At 42.8% G+C, this 13051-nt stretch overlaps 1 protein-coding gene across 1 annotated transcript; it reads right to left on the bottom strand.

Moving 5' to 3' along the window:
• Window positions 1-15: 15 nt before the first annotated feature.
• On the bottom strand, window positions 16-13006 carry mtap (methylthioadenosine phosphorylase). Its single transcript, XM_061829564.1, has 8 exons — window positions 12840-13006; window positions 12358-12444; window positions 12191-12249; window positions 11634-11801; window positions 6780-6882; window positions 6461-6700; window positions 2699-2821; window positions 16-330 (listed from the first exon to the last, which is right to left on the bottom strand). The coding sequence occupies exons 1-8, from the start codon at window positions 12861-12863 to the stop codon at window positions 292-294; spliced, it is 843 nt and encodes a 280-aa protein (XP_061685548.1). The 5' UTR covers window positions 12864-13006; the 3' UTR covers window positions 16-291.
• Window positions 13007-13051: the final 45 nt, after the last annotated feature.

The raw sequence follows: 13051 nt of genomic DNA, 5'->3' as shown, positions 1-13051 counted from the left end.
GAGGTTCAGAGAAGCAGCAGGACATATTTTTTTTTTAGTTAAGCATAGCATTTGGAAAAAAAAAAAACAAGACTGAAAATATATGAAGTTGAAATGTGTACAGGATAAAAATATAAAGCATAGAAAAATAATATCTCATGAAAATGTCCACAGTTATTTCAGTCCTCACAAATTATCGCAGGGACTAAATTAAAAATCACTTTAGGTGACATGCCAGGTTTAATTTCCAGTCATCGATGACAAACCCGCAGCCGAGCCGAGCGTTCCTTCCTTTTTATTCGGGGCGGAGCTTCAATGTTTGGGTAACATTACTGCCGACTGGGCCATCGCCTGCAGCAGAGCAAACAAAACGATTAATATAATTTCTCGAGTATAATGCGCCCTCAAGTATAATGTGCACCCCTAAAGTTGACCTAAAATAATCAGGAAAACCCTTCTACCAATGTACAATGCGCACCACCAATTTGCTGCTACCCGTATGCTCAAAATATTACGAATTATCTGTATTTCTATTGTCTGTACAACAATCATTAATAATAATCTTTGTGCATGTACTGATGCAGCGGTAATAAATATCTCGGAACAGGCCACAGGACACGCTTGTCCTGGTCCCTGCAATTGTCAGAACATAATCCCTTAACCAACTCAAATAAATGCTCAACGATGGCATAAAATTTTATGAATACAGTCCACCATGCTAACAGCGGAGCCTCTTGCCCCCGTTGGGCTACAAACCGTAGCAGCTCTTCTCAAAACAAGAGCTCAAACTACGTAGAAATGAGCGTAATGGGCACTTTTTAAAAAAGCGAGCAGTTCAATTGTGTGCGTTATACCGCGTTTTGTTTTTTTAGATGTGCACAATACGGTCGTACTCTGTAGTTTCAGCTCACGTTTTGATAGCGACGCAAAGCCATTTCGGACTGCCGCATTACTTCCGGGTTGGCGGCGTCATCGGCCGGAGTGATGACATATTTCTTTTAAAAGCGGCTGTAGTTGACATTTTTTTTTAATCTTAGTTTTAAGTTAAAACAAACTCACAGGCAGTCGTTTCTGATGTTTGGTGCAGTAGCGACGTATGCCACGTTAACGATCGTAAAATGTAAAGCTCCCCCCCGAGGAGGTCAAAGTTCAGGTTGGTGGCGCGCATTACCGTAATTTATATAATGTGTAGCATAAGATATCAAATATCATATCGAAATGTGTATCTATACCATTTTTTTAACCACTCTATGCACCTGTATACGATTATACAATGTGATTGCATTTTTTATTTTTCATCCATGCCTAAATATAATGTGCTGTATTGATTTTTTTTAAAAATATTTTTGGAAAAAATAGCACGTTATTTTCGAGAAATTACGATATTCAGCGTAGTTATGTGTGCGTTTGCAAGAAGACAGAACACGGAAAACATTTTTGCTCCGACTAGAACAATAAAGTCGAAACATTTGAATGTTTTACATTCTGCAGCTCGTGGCAATCGGCCACTCCTTAACCTGAGGCCATCCATAAAAATATCTACCGACGTAACCCGACCGACTGTAAATATTCAAAAGCAAATAAAATTGCTGTATCATCTTGTCACCTAATGAATTATTGAATGTGATTATTAGCGTAATTTCCGGGCTGTAAACCGCGACTTTTTTCCCACGCTTTCAACCTTGCAGCTAATGCCCCGATGCATCTGATTTGTGCATTTTTTTTCCTCAACGCCCGCAAGGCGCACTCGAGCGATAAAGGTAAGAGTGAGACGGGTGGAATATGTATCGAGGAAGTGACTTTTGCCGGTATGTTTTTTAAACGGCCCTGTTAGCGCCGTGCTAGCGCCCCAACCCCCTGTTCTTCCCCCACATTGTCTGCGTGTCACTCTCAAACTCAACGGTGTGTGCGTTAACACAGATATCTTGCTTTTTGTGTACGCGTGTGTCGCTAGCGCAGGGTTCACCAACACGGTGGCCGCGGGCAAATGGTAGCCCCCGAGGACCACATAAGGCGCCCGCGAGGTATGTTCTAAAAATACCATAGGCCAAAAATTGTTACTATTATTTGTGCTTTAAATTCTGAATCTGACTAGCTTACGTGAATTAAAATTTTAAAATAGCTGTAATGTCATTTACTACAATAAATTAAAACAAAAATATTTTATGTACGTGTAATGAACTGAGTCTGAAATTTGCCGCAAACAGGTCACGTTGCCCTTCATACGATCGGTGCTCACGAAGTAGCCCTCAGCCTCAAAAAGGTTTCTGAGCCCTGCTCTAGCGGTTAGCGTGGTTAGCGCCCCGCTAGCGGCTGATGCCGTGTTCCTACCGCGTCTCAGTGATTTAGGTATGTTTTTTTCAAACCGGCCCTGTTAGCGCTGGGCTACCATACTGCTACTGTGTAGATGCTACGGCCGTTTTTTTTTTTTTTTCCTCTTTAAACCAGCCCTGTTCGTGCTACTGTATTGTTGGTATGTTAAGCTAAGCTAAGGTATTAAAACTTTGAAAACGCTTTCTGTTTACCGTCTTTCTTTGTAAATATCTCGTGTTTCAATCTGGGCACTTGCGGCTTTTACACACGGGTGGCTTATGTATGTACCAAACGGTATTAACGGTTCCAAACCTTTACAAATGTACTGGGTGAGGCTTATAACCAGGTGCGCTGTATAGGCCGGAAATTATGGCAATCAAATTATGATTAAAAGGCAGTCGCTTACTTTCAAGGAGGTTATGGTCTGGCTCCAGTCCATCTGGCTGATCTGAGGGATGGCTGTTAGCAAGATGCTGCTGGCTTTGTTGGCGTTCTCTTTCATGGTCTTCATCACGTTGTCCACGCAGACCTGCAAAGGGGGGGAAGGGGGGGTTGATAATTACGCAGTGTCCCATCAAAAAAAGAAAGGCGGGGAGTTGGGGGGGGGGGGGGGCTGCCCTTCCGTGGAAATGAATCATGTGCTCACTCTGCTCCCGTCAACTGTGGGGTGTGGAGGAGAGAGGAAAGCCACCAATACAAGTGAATGTTACTGAATATTTTCTCACTTTGTGTTTCTTGTTGACGTTTGCGATGAGGTCAGGTCCAAAGTCAAGTTCCACGTCACGCATATTATATAGTGTGTTGTCTTTACTGTAAGAAGCTAATGCCGAGAGCTCCGCATTTTGCCTTTACCGTCCATGTAGCCAGCAGGCTTTGACTTGCAAAAAAAAAATGGGCGAGCCCCGCCCGGGTCGCTGTCAAGTCACGGGTGGAGAACCCGAGTGTGAGGATGAGATGACCTAAATTATCTTTTACGTCACAGTAGGGCCAAAACTTGAACAATTTGCTTACAGGCAGATCACGTTCCAAATGTTTTGTGTACAAGTTATCATTATTTTTGGCAATGTTTTCACTGGCTCAACACAGGGTGCCTGCAATAAATGTCCGTGTGAAACATGAGTAAAGATGGTGCCGGTGAGCCTTTTTGTTTTTTTTTTGTTCCTGCCAGAGCTTCACAACAGAAATTTTGCAGAGTTACTGACAGCTGTACTGGTGACCATATTTTTAAAATGTTAATTATTATTATTAAATATTTTTAAGATGATGATTTACAGATACAGTAAAGCCTTGGTTCTCGAACGTCCCAGTTTTCGAACGAAAATTTTGAGATTTTTTTTGCTTCTGTTTTCGAACGAAAATCGTTACTCGAATGCCCCCGACAAAACTTGGAAATAACCTATTGCGTGCGGGCAGACCAGCTGACCCACGACACGCTTTGTTGTGAATTCCCACACCGCCGAAAAAACCCAGAAATAATGCGCAGGGCACAAGCAGCTGGAAAAAAAAAAAAAAAAAAAGTTTACAAGGCTGGGGGCCAAGTCGCTACAGATACAGCAATGCATTCCCAGCCTAGCATACTCTATTACTAAAGCAAACATTTCAAGCAAAAAATAAATATATTTCTTAAATTATTTTATCATTTAAAGTACTTAAACTATACATTTATTTTTACTATGCAGTTTATTATCAGGGAAAGCTTTAAAAAAGCCAATTTTTTTTTCGGCTTGGAACTCATTATTTCTTTTTCTATTCATTGTAATGGGAAACATCGATTCGGATTCCGAACAAATCACTTCTCAAACCATTTTGTGGAACAGATTGTAATTGAGAACCGAGGCATCACTGTATTCTAAAGCTTTATGAAGCACTCAAGACTCCTATTAGCGGCTAGTTTATAATAGTACTGAACATGTTTTAATCCTCCTCACTCAATTTCAATGTTTTAGACTCAGGAGACAAAGTACAAAAAAAAAAAAAAAAAATTATAGCACACATTCCAAATCCTACAATATGGCGAACTGTGCGTGACATGAATATGAAAAATCCACTTAATCTGAATTATGTGAACCACGATATAGCAGGGGAACATTTGCCAGGTGACAAACGTGTGAGTCCAGGTGTTGCCGTTTGTCCATCAGGAGATTTAACTTCCTGCGAAACCAGCAGCAGAAACGGAGTGAGAGTGATTACTTCTATGAGGGCGATGAGTCAACGGAGGCGTATCAGCCCCCAGCGACCTTCATTGATTCAACCCGACTCCGCTTCCGACGTTCCTGCCGCTGACCCCTCGCCTGTCCTGTTACAGAGCGCCGTCCACATCCTTCCGCCCGGCCCACAGCTTCACAACTACCTCCTGACCCCCCCCAACACTTCCACCCCACCGCCTGCTCCGCTGCCAGCCTCCGGTGCGAACTCTTGCCAGAGGAGGTTGACTCACAATGACTCATAAGCTTCACTGTCCTCATCCTGGCAAACGGCAGAAGCCGAGCCATTGAGCGTGAGGGACAAACAAAAGCATTCGATTCACCCAAATTGAGGTCACGGAGCCAGATAGAAATAGCGTTCCCTCACTCTTCATTGCCGGAAACAGTTGATAAACCCCCCACCCCACCTCCCACGCACGCACACACACACACACACACACACACACTCACACACACACACACGGTTATCATTGCCTGTACGACATTGCGGCAAAGAACTGCTTTTGTCTAACTGAAACCCCTCAACTCACTTTAATGTAGCTATTTGGCACTAAGATGCCACAAGATGACAGCGTAGCGCCGGTTTCCTCGAGAAGAAGCTCGTCAATTGGCTGTGTCAGAAAAAAAGCCGGGAATGCTGTTAATGATATTCTGTGGTCTCGCACTATATGGCGGCTGGATGCTATCATTTTATGTCTTTCAAATATTATCTTGAATGTCACTACCAGTTAATCCCATGATTATTATGTGACTTTAATGGCAGCAGACTAGAACAGACTAGTTCCAAAATCATTCTTTCCCATGGGAATGATGATTTTTATTTCTTTAATTGAAGAAATGGACACATCAGTGAGATGACAACTTTTGATCCCAAAAGTAAGATCGTGACTTTTTTTTCTTAAAAAAAAAAAACTTAATTCAAAAACTTAAAAAAAATAATAATAAAATCAAGATTTTTTTTTGATTGAAATAAAAACTCTTTGTTTGATTATAACTTTTTACTTTGAAAAAAAATACTTTTCCTTTTTGGATGAACTGTTTTTAAAAATTTATTACAATTATTTATGATTATTATTTATTATTATAAAAATGTTTGTATTTACGCCCCTCTCCCCCTCGCTGGATCAGCTGGTAAAGCCGTGGCCTCACAGTTCTGAGGACCTGGGTTCGATCGTGGCCCCGCCTGTGCGGAGTTTACATGTTCTCCCTGTGCCTGCGTGGGTTTCCTCCGGGCACTCCAGTTTCCTCCCACATCCCAAAAACATGCAACATTAATTGGACACTCAAAACTGCCCCAAGGTGTGATTGTGAGTATGACTGGTTGTCTGTCTTAATATGCCATGCGATTGGCTGTCAACCAGTTCAGGTGGTACCCTGCACCCTGCCTGTTGACAGCTGGGCTGGGCTGCAGGACTCCCTGCGACCCTTGTGAGGATAAGCAGTGAAGAAAATGGATGGATGGATGGATGGAGAAATGGACCAGTCAGTAAGATGACAACTTTTGATCCCAAAAAGTAAGATTGTGACTTTTTTTCTGAAAAACTTGTTTCAAAAACTTTTTTTTTTTTAAATAATTTTTTATTGACTTTCTACTTTTGAAAAAAAAATCTTTTCCTTTATGGATCAATAGTTTTTAAATAAAAATATTTTTACTATTATTTATATATTTTTAAATTATTATTATCATAAAATTAATTACCCCTCCACCTCCCAAAACCAAACAATTTGTAAGATGAAAAAAAAACATTTTCTTAAAAAAATTTCTTTTTTTTTGCTCAAATCATTTGTTTAGGAAAATGAAGATTTAAACGTGCATATTAATCATACAAGTTTGCTAAACTTGCAATTGGTTAATACTAATGTCACATCGTTGGACAAAAAAAAAAGTATGACGCAAGAATAGGAAAGTCAATCAGCCCCCCCCCCCACACACACACACACACGCCATAAAAACGTGGACTCACCGCCTCCTCGTGCTCCTTCCAGCAGTCGTAGTCGGTCGCCATGGCGATGCTGGCGTAGCACAAGCCCGCCTCCTTGGCGAGCACCACCTCGGGCACCGTGGTCATGTTGATGACGTCGGCGCCCCACTGCCGGAAGGTCAGGCTCTCGGCCCGCGACGAGAAGCGGGGCCCCTCGATGCTCAGCATGGTGGCCCGGGCGTGGCACTTGACCCCGAGCGAGCGTGCCACCTCCACTAGCACCTACGAGTGGAAAAGTGGCGTTGCTGTGGAAGGGGTGCGGGGGGTGGATGGGCGCGATCCTACGACTTTCCGCGCTCACCTCTCTGGTCCTGTTGCAGAAGGGCTCGGCCATGGGGATGTGACACACGCCCGGAGGGCTGGTCGGCCTGCCGTCGTAGAACGTCTGAGCTCTCTTGGTGGTCCTAAAAGCACGACATTTCTTCGTGTACGTTTACTGTCATAACCTTGCTTGAGACACAACCACCCCCCCGCCCAAAAAAAAAAAAAGAAAGAGAGAAAGTCTATCATCTCCAAGTGCACAGAGAAGCCAAACTTTAACAGATTTAAATGTTGACTTTTTCTGTGGAGCCTATCCTTCGTTATTAAACAACAAAAATTCACCAATTTGTGGCTTTCGCAGGGGATATTTTTGCAATATTTTTCTAATGCCCCAAAATGCCACTAAATGTCACCAAAGGCCTGCCGCTGAATTGATGCGAAGGAGGTACAGTGACGAAAATAAGTATTTGAACACCCTGCTATATTGCAAGTTCTCCCACTTGGAAATCATGGAGGGGTCTGAAATATTCATCGTAGGTGCATGTCCGCTGTGAGATAGATAATCTAAAAAGAAAAATCCAGAAATCACAATGTATGTGTGTGCTTCGGGTGATTGTCATGTTGAAAGACGCAGCCACAACCCATCTTCAATGCTCTGACTGAGGGAAAGAGCTTGTTCCCCAAAAATCTCACAATACATGGCCACGGTCCTGTGTGGAGAAAAACACCCCCAAAGCATGATGCGACCACCCCCATATTTCACAGTAGGAATGGTTTTCATGGAATGGAACTCATCATTCGTCTTCCTCCAAACACGGTTAGTGGAATTATGACCAAAAGGTTCTACTTTGGTCTCATCTGACCACAAAACTTTCTCCCATGACTCCTCTGTATCATCCAAATGGTCATTTGCAAACTGAAGACGGGCCTTGACATGTGCTGGTTTAAGCAGGGGAACCTTCGTGCCGTGCGTGATTTCAAACCATGACGTCTTAGTGTATTACCAACAGTCACCTGGGAAACGGTGGTCCCAGCTCTTTTCAGGTCATTGACCAAATCCTGTGGTGTAGTCCTGGTCTGATTCCTCATCTTTCTAAAGGATCATTGAGACCCCACAAAGGTGATATCTTGCATGGGGCTCCACTCCGACTGAGCTTGACAGTCATGTTTAGCTTCTTCCATTTTCTAATGATTGCTCCAACAGTGGACCTTTTTCCACCAAGCTGCTTGGCAATTTCTCCGTAGCCCTTTCCAGCTGTGTGGAGTTGTACAATTTTGTCTCTGGTATCTTTGGACAGCTCTTTGGCCTTAGCCATGCTACAAGTTTGAATCTTAGTGGTTGTGTCGGGTGCACAAGTGTCTTTATGCAGCTAACTATCTCACACAGCCCCATCTGATTCAGGATAATACATGGCTGGGTCTTTGAACATGACAATCACCCAAAGCACACAGCCAGGAAAACCAAGGAGTGGCTCCGTAACAACAATATCAAGTTTCTGGCGTGGCCTAGCCAGTCTCCAGACCTAAACCCTATCGAAAATCTTTGGAGGGAGCTGAAACTCCGTGTTTCTCACTGACAGCCCAGAAAACTGTCTGATCTAGAGAAGGTCTGTGTGGAGGAGTGGGCAAAAATCCCTCCTGCAGTGTGTACAAACCTGGTGAACAACTACAGGAAACGTTTGACCTCTGTACTTGCAAAGAAAGGCTACTGTACCAAATGTTAACATTGGTTTTCTCAGGTGTTCAAATACTTATTTGCAGCTGTATCACGCAAATAAATCGTTAAAAAAAAAACAACTATAACTCTAATTATTTTCTTCACTATATACCCAGTGAAACATCTCAACGATCTTTGTACGTCGGGGAGGAGCTAGGTTTAGCCCGGGTTGTTCGCTGAGTTTTCGCTGCAATTTCAAGTATTTTTGCGCTGCTCAGTGACTATTAAAAAGCTCAAGATAACAAACGACGGATCTCTCGTTATTATTTGGCAGCTGCCATTTTCACATTCCATTTCCTGTACATCACAGGTGTCAAACATGAGGCCCGGGGCCAGATCTGGCCGACCACATGATTTGATGTGGCCCTCAAAGGCAAATCTAGTGTGTCAACTTCCACAATTCGTGTGACAATATGGACCAACATTTCCAATTGTCATCTATCATAAATGATAACAGTGATACAGTATATGATTGTGTTACCAAACATGAATACTTGAAAAACCCATTCCCCCGATCTCTGATTCTAAAATGAGCTACAACGTGGTCCGGGAGAAAAATGTGTTTGACACCCCTGCTGTACATGTTTCAAAAATCAAATAAATCGTATTTTTTAAGGATAATATCGGATGTTGAATTTGAAAGTGGATCTTAGTTTGTGGTATATTTAAGATTTAAACCTCTAACATGAGCAACTATAAACATCTTAGGGGTGGGGCGAAGCCTCTTTTTTTATTTTTTTAGAGGGTTAAGTTGCATGCTTTACTGTACACCAAATTACAGTCACACTATATTAGTTCAAGTTTATCGCTTATTTGGGAGACCAGCCCTCCATTTTCTAACGTGGTTGTCCTCATTGGGGTCACGGGTGAGCTTGAGCTTATCTGAGTTGACTTAAGGCGAGAAGCGGGGCACACCCTGGACTGGTTCCTAGCCCGAACACTTTTAGACAAACAACTTTCCACACTTGCATTGACGCACGGAGACAATTTCGAGGTTTCACCGATGCTAACGTGCGCGGTTTATTTATTTTGTTCATCTAAATTACATAAATTCTGTTTAAATTGGACTTATGCAAAGTACTTGAAAGTTTAATGACATTTTAAAGAAATGAGTATATAAATATTCTGTGTATGTAATAAAGTGAGATGTGTCTGTGCTTGTCAAATATGTAAAACTTTTACAAATTTAACTATCAATAACAACTAATTGCATGCACACTTTACCCAAATTTCAAGCTTGTTTTGACCCTCGTGGAGGACAACCGAATTAAAGAATTTCAAACATCTGTGCGAACCGCATTTATGTAACGCAAGACAAACGCGGAAGTGACAGTTGGGGGAGGGGGGAATGCAATAACAACTGTGTGGCACATTCAAGCGATAAAATCTGATGGGCGGAGCCACACAAAATAAGCACTCTTACATACAGTATATGACTACTTATTTTGTTGTCTTGCGCGTCTCGAGAAGATCAGACGCTAAAATGTTTTATTGGCCAGTTTGTGTGGTCAGCTAAGAGTGCTGAAATGTGTTACTTATTTTTATTATTATTATTGTTTTTTTGTTTTTTTTTTAAATCCTGTGCGGACTGTCATTTTCACTGCAACGGTTTCTTCCTTTTCCAGTTATGACTCAAAATTCAGTACTGAGCTTTTTCCAGCAGGCCCAATTTGTTCACAAAAAGGAGTTGGATGCTGCCCCCTGCTGACCGGGCTGGAAAACGTTCAGCGTTTTGCATGCTTACGCAAACTCAAAATAACATTTTTTTTAATCTTACATTTATTCATCTTAATCTTGTTGTGTAGACATTTTTGTGAAAAAAAGAAATGCAATGGTAGTGGGTAGTCCGTTTAAAAAAAAAAAAAAATGTCACGGCTGAATTCACAAGTCATACGAGAAACGTGAGACTGACAGGAAAAAAAAGTTCCCAAACGTTAAGAGCGATGACTCCCTAGTACAGCTCCTGTCATTTGTCATCTTGCCTTAGGTGGAATGTCACATTGTTTACATTTTACATGAAGAGCTTCTTCCTGTCCCAATCAAACATTTGTCACGTGGCAAGGTGAATCATGTCAGAGGTGTGGGAACGCGCCCGAACCGTTTCAGACGTCCCAATGTAATAAATACAATCACACCTTGCTCATTTTTGTTTGTTTGCTCCTCTTTCAACAACCAGAAGAAAACAACCCAAAATTACCGTTGTGACAAAGTCGCCAAAAACCGCGCACGGAGGCACTGCCCGGTTATGCCGAAAATACGACCATACCTCGGTTTTAAAGTCACGCTTCAGTTAATATCCATTTCCATCCATCCTGTACCTCCCCTGCTTATTTATTCGTGAATTCATCCATTGGGATTTGCAGCCGCGTGTGAAGCGGCTGGGATGAGAATCAGCACCTCCAACTCCGAGACTATGGTCCTCAGTCGGATAAGAGGGGGGGGGGGTGTGCCCACTCCAGGTCGGGGATGAGATCCTTCCCCAAGTGGAGGAGTTCAAGTATCTTGGTGTCTTGCTCACGAGTGAGGGAAGAATGCAGCGGGAGAACGGCAGACGGATCGATGCAGCCTCTGCAGTGATGCGGATTTAGTATCGGGCTGTTGTGGTGAAGAGGGAGCTCAGTCGAAAGGCGAAGCTCTCAATTTACCAATTGATCTACGTTCCTACCCTCACCTATGGGCACGAGCTGTGGGTTGTGACCGAAAAAACTAAATCCCAGATAAAAGCGGCTGAAATGAGTTTCCTCCGCAGGGTGTCCGGACTCTCCCTTAGAGATAGGGTGAGGAGCTAAGTCATCCGGGAGGGGCTCAATGTCGATCCGCTGCTCCTCTGCATTGAGAGGAGCCAGATGAGGTGGCCGGGGCATCTGATTCAGATCCAGGTGAGGTGTTCCGGGCATGTCCCACCGGAAAGAGACCCCGAGGACGACCCAAGACACGCTGGAGAGACTATGTCTCTCGGCTGGCTCGGGAACGCCTCGGGATCCCTACGGAAGAGCTGGAAGAAGTGGCTGGGTAAAGAGGAGTCTGGGTATCCCTGCTGAAGCTACCTCCCCCTGCGACCTGACCCGGAAAAGCGGTAGATAACGGATGGATGGAGGTTCTTTACCACGAGACCTGACCCTATCCCAGTCAGTCAATCACAGGACAATCAAAGTGTGACTTTTGACCTGACTTTACCGGTCAATGAATTGATCGATGATGACGATGTCGCCAGGCTGGATCTCCTCTCGCAGCGACCCGCACGCCGTGGTAACCAGCAGATGCGTGCAGCCCTCCTCCCTCAGCGCCCAAATGTTGGCCTGGTAGTTGACGTTAGACGGCATAATGGTGTGTTGTCTCCCATGTCTGAAAAGCCAAAGAAGCGGTCACGTCGGTTCTCTAAAACACAATTGAAATTTGTGATAGATGCGTACTGACAATCAATCATCAGTAAAAACGGTTTCAAAGGTTGTTTGCATTCAATAATTTGGAAATTATATTTTTAGGTCATATTGCCCACACGTGTGCTTTACTGCTACTCATGTCATGTTGAAGTACTTGCATAGTTGTACTTAACTTTCCATTTGCAAATAATCTTTAAGAACAGTTTTAAACTTTTTAGTTAAAAAGGCACTTTTTTCATTTGCGATACAAATCCAGTTTTTTTTTCATACGTTGAATCATGACAGTAATTTGCAAACTGCATAATCTAAATATGTAGTTACGATTATATCTATTAGACAGATGGGTCTTACCTTGCCAGGAGGACACATTCAACATTTTTTATTTTCCCCAAAATTAAGGCGTCTGATGGCTGTCAAAAAAAAAAAAACATGATGAGTAACAATATACCTGTATAATGTAACGATATATGATATGTACGTATGGGGAAACGTTGAAAGAGAAAGAGGACAACTTGAACCTTTCCATACGGAGTGTCAACATAATGTTCGGTTCTTCCCTCCAATATATCCGGATCGTCCAGACCCGAACCGCCGATTATTCCAATCTAGGAAGGTTTTAAAAAAAAAAAAAAAATCATAAAAAAAAAAACAACTTGCAATTGTGTTTGTCAAGACAAATTCAGTTCGCAATTGGTATACTTTTACTTTGAAACTTTAGCGTGACGTAATTCTCAACCCGGTCGTGTCCCTCGTGTGAGTGCTATGCTAACAACGAGGCGTCATTTCGCTCCCACGCCGAGAATATAAAAAATCACGTCTTTTGCTAAAAAAAAAAAAAAAAAAAGACCAAAACATGTGGGCATGTCCCAACTGCCAGTTTCTCGTTGAGCCTCAAGTTTGGCCGTGTTGCTAACTGGCCCGCGTCCGGGCTGAAATACCCGGCGGCTGCTAAGCAATTAAATATGGTGACGTTAAATAACTTTTTTTTGGTTCGTTTTACCTTAATGGGTGCCGAAGACGACATTGCTTAACTGCCAGATATTGAGAATATTAAAGCAAATCGCGAGTCGAGCAAGTTGAAGCCACTGTACTTTAGAGGGGTCGGGGGGAAATAATCGACATTTCTCTTCCTGTGTTATACGCCCTTCAAAATAAAGTAGGGCAGAAATCCGGATGTTCCAAACTGACATCCGTCTTCACGTTTGAATTCAC

Source organism: Syngnathoides biaculeatus, chromosome 9 (genome assembly GCF_019802595.1).
Source record: "Syngnathoides biaculeatus isolate LvHL_M chromosome 9, ASM1980259v1, whole genome shotgun sequence".
Classification (NCBI taxonomy): Eukaryota; Metazoa; Chordata; class Actinopteri; order Syngnathiformes; family Syngnathidae; genus Syngnathoides; species Syngnathoides biaculeatus.
This window is presented reverse-complemented; position numbering and strand designations above follow the sequence as displayed.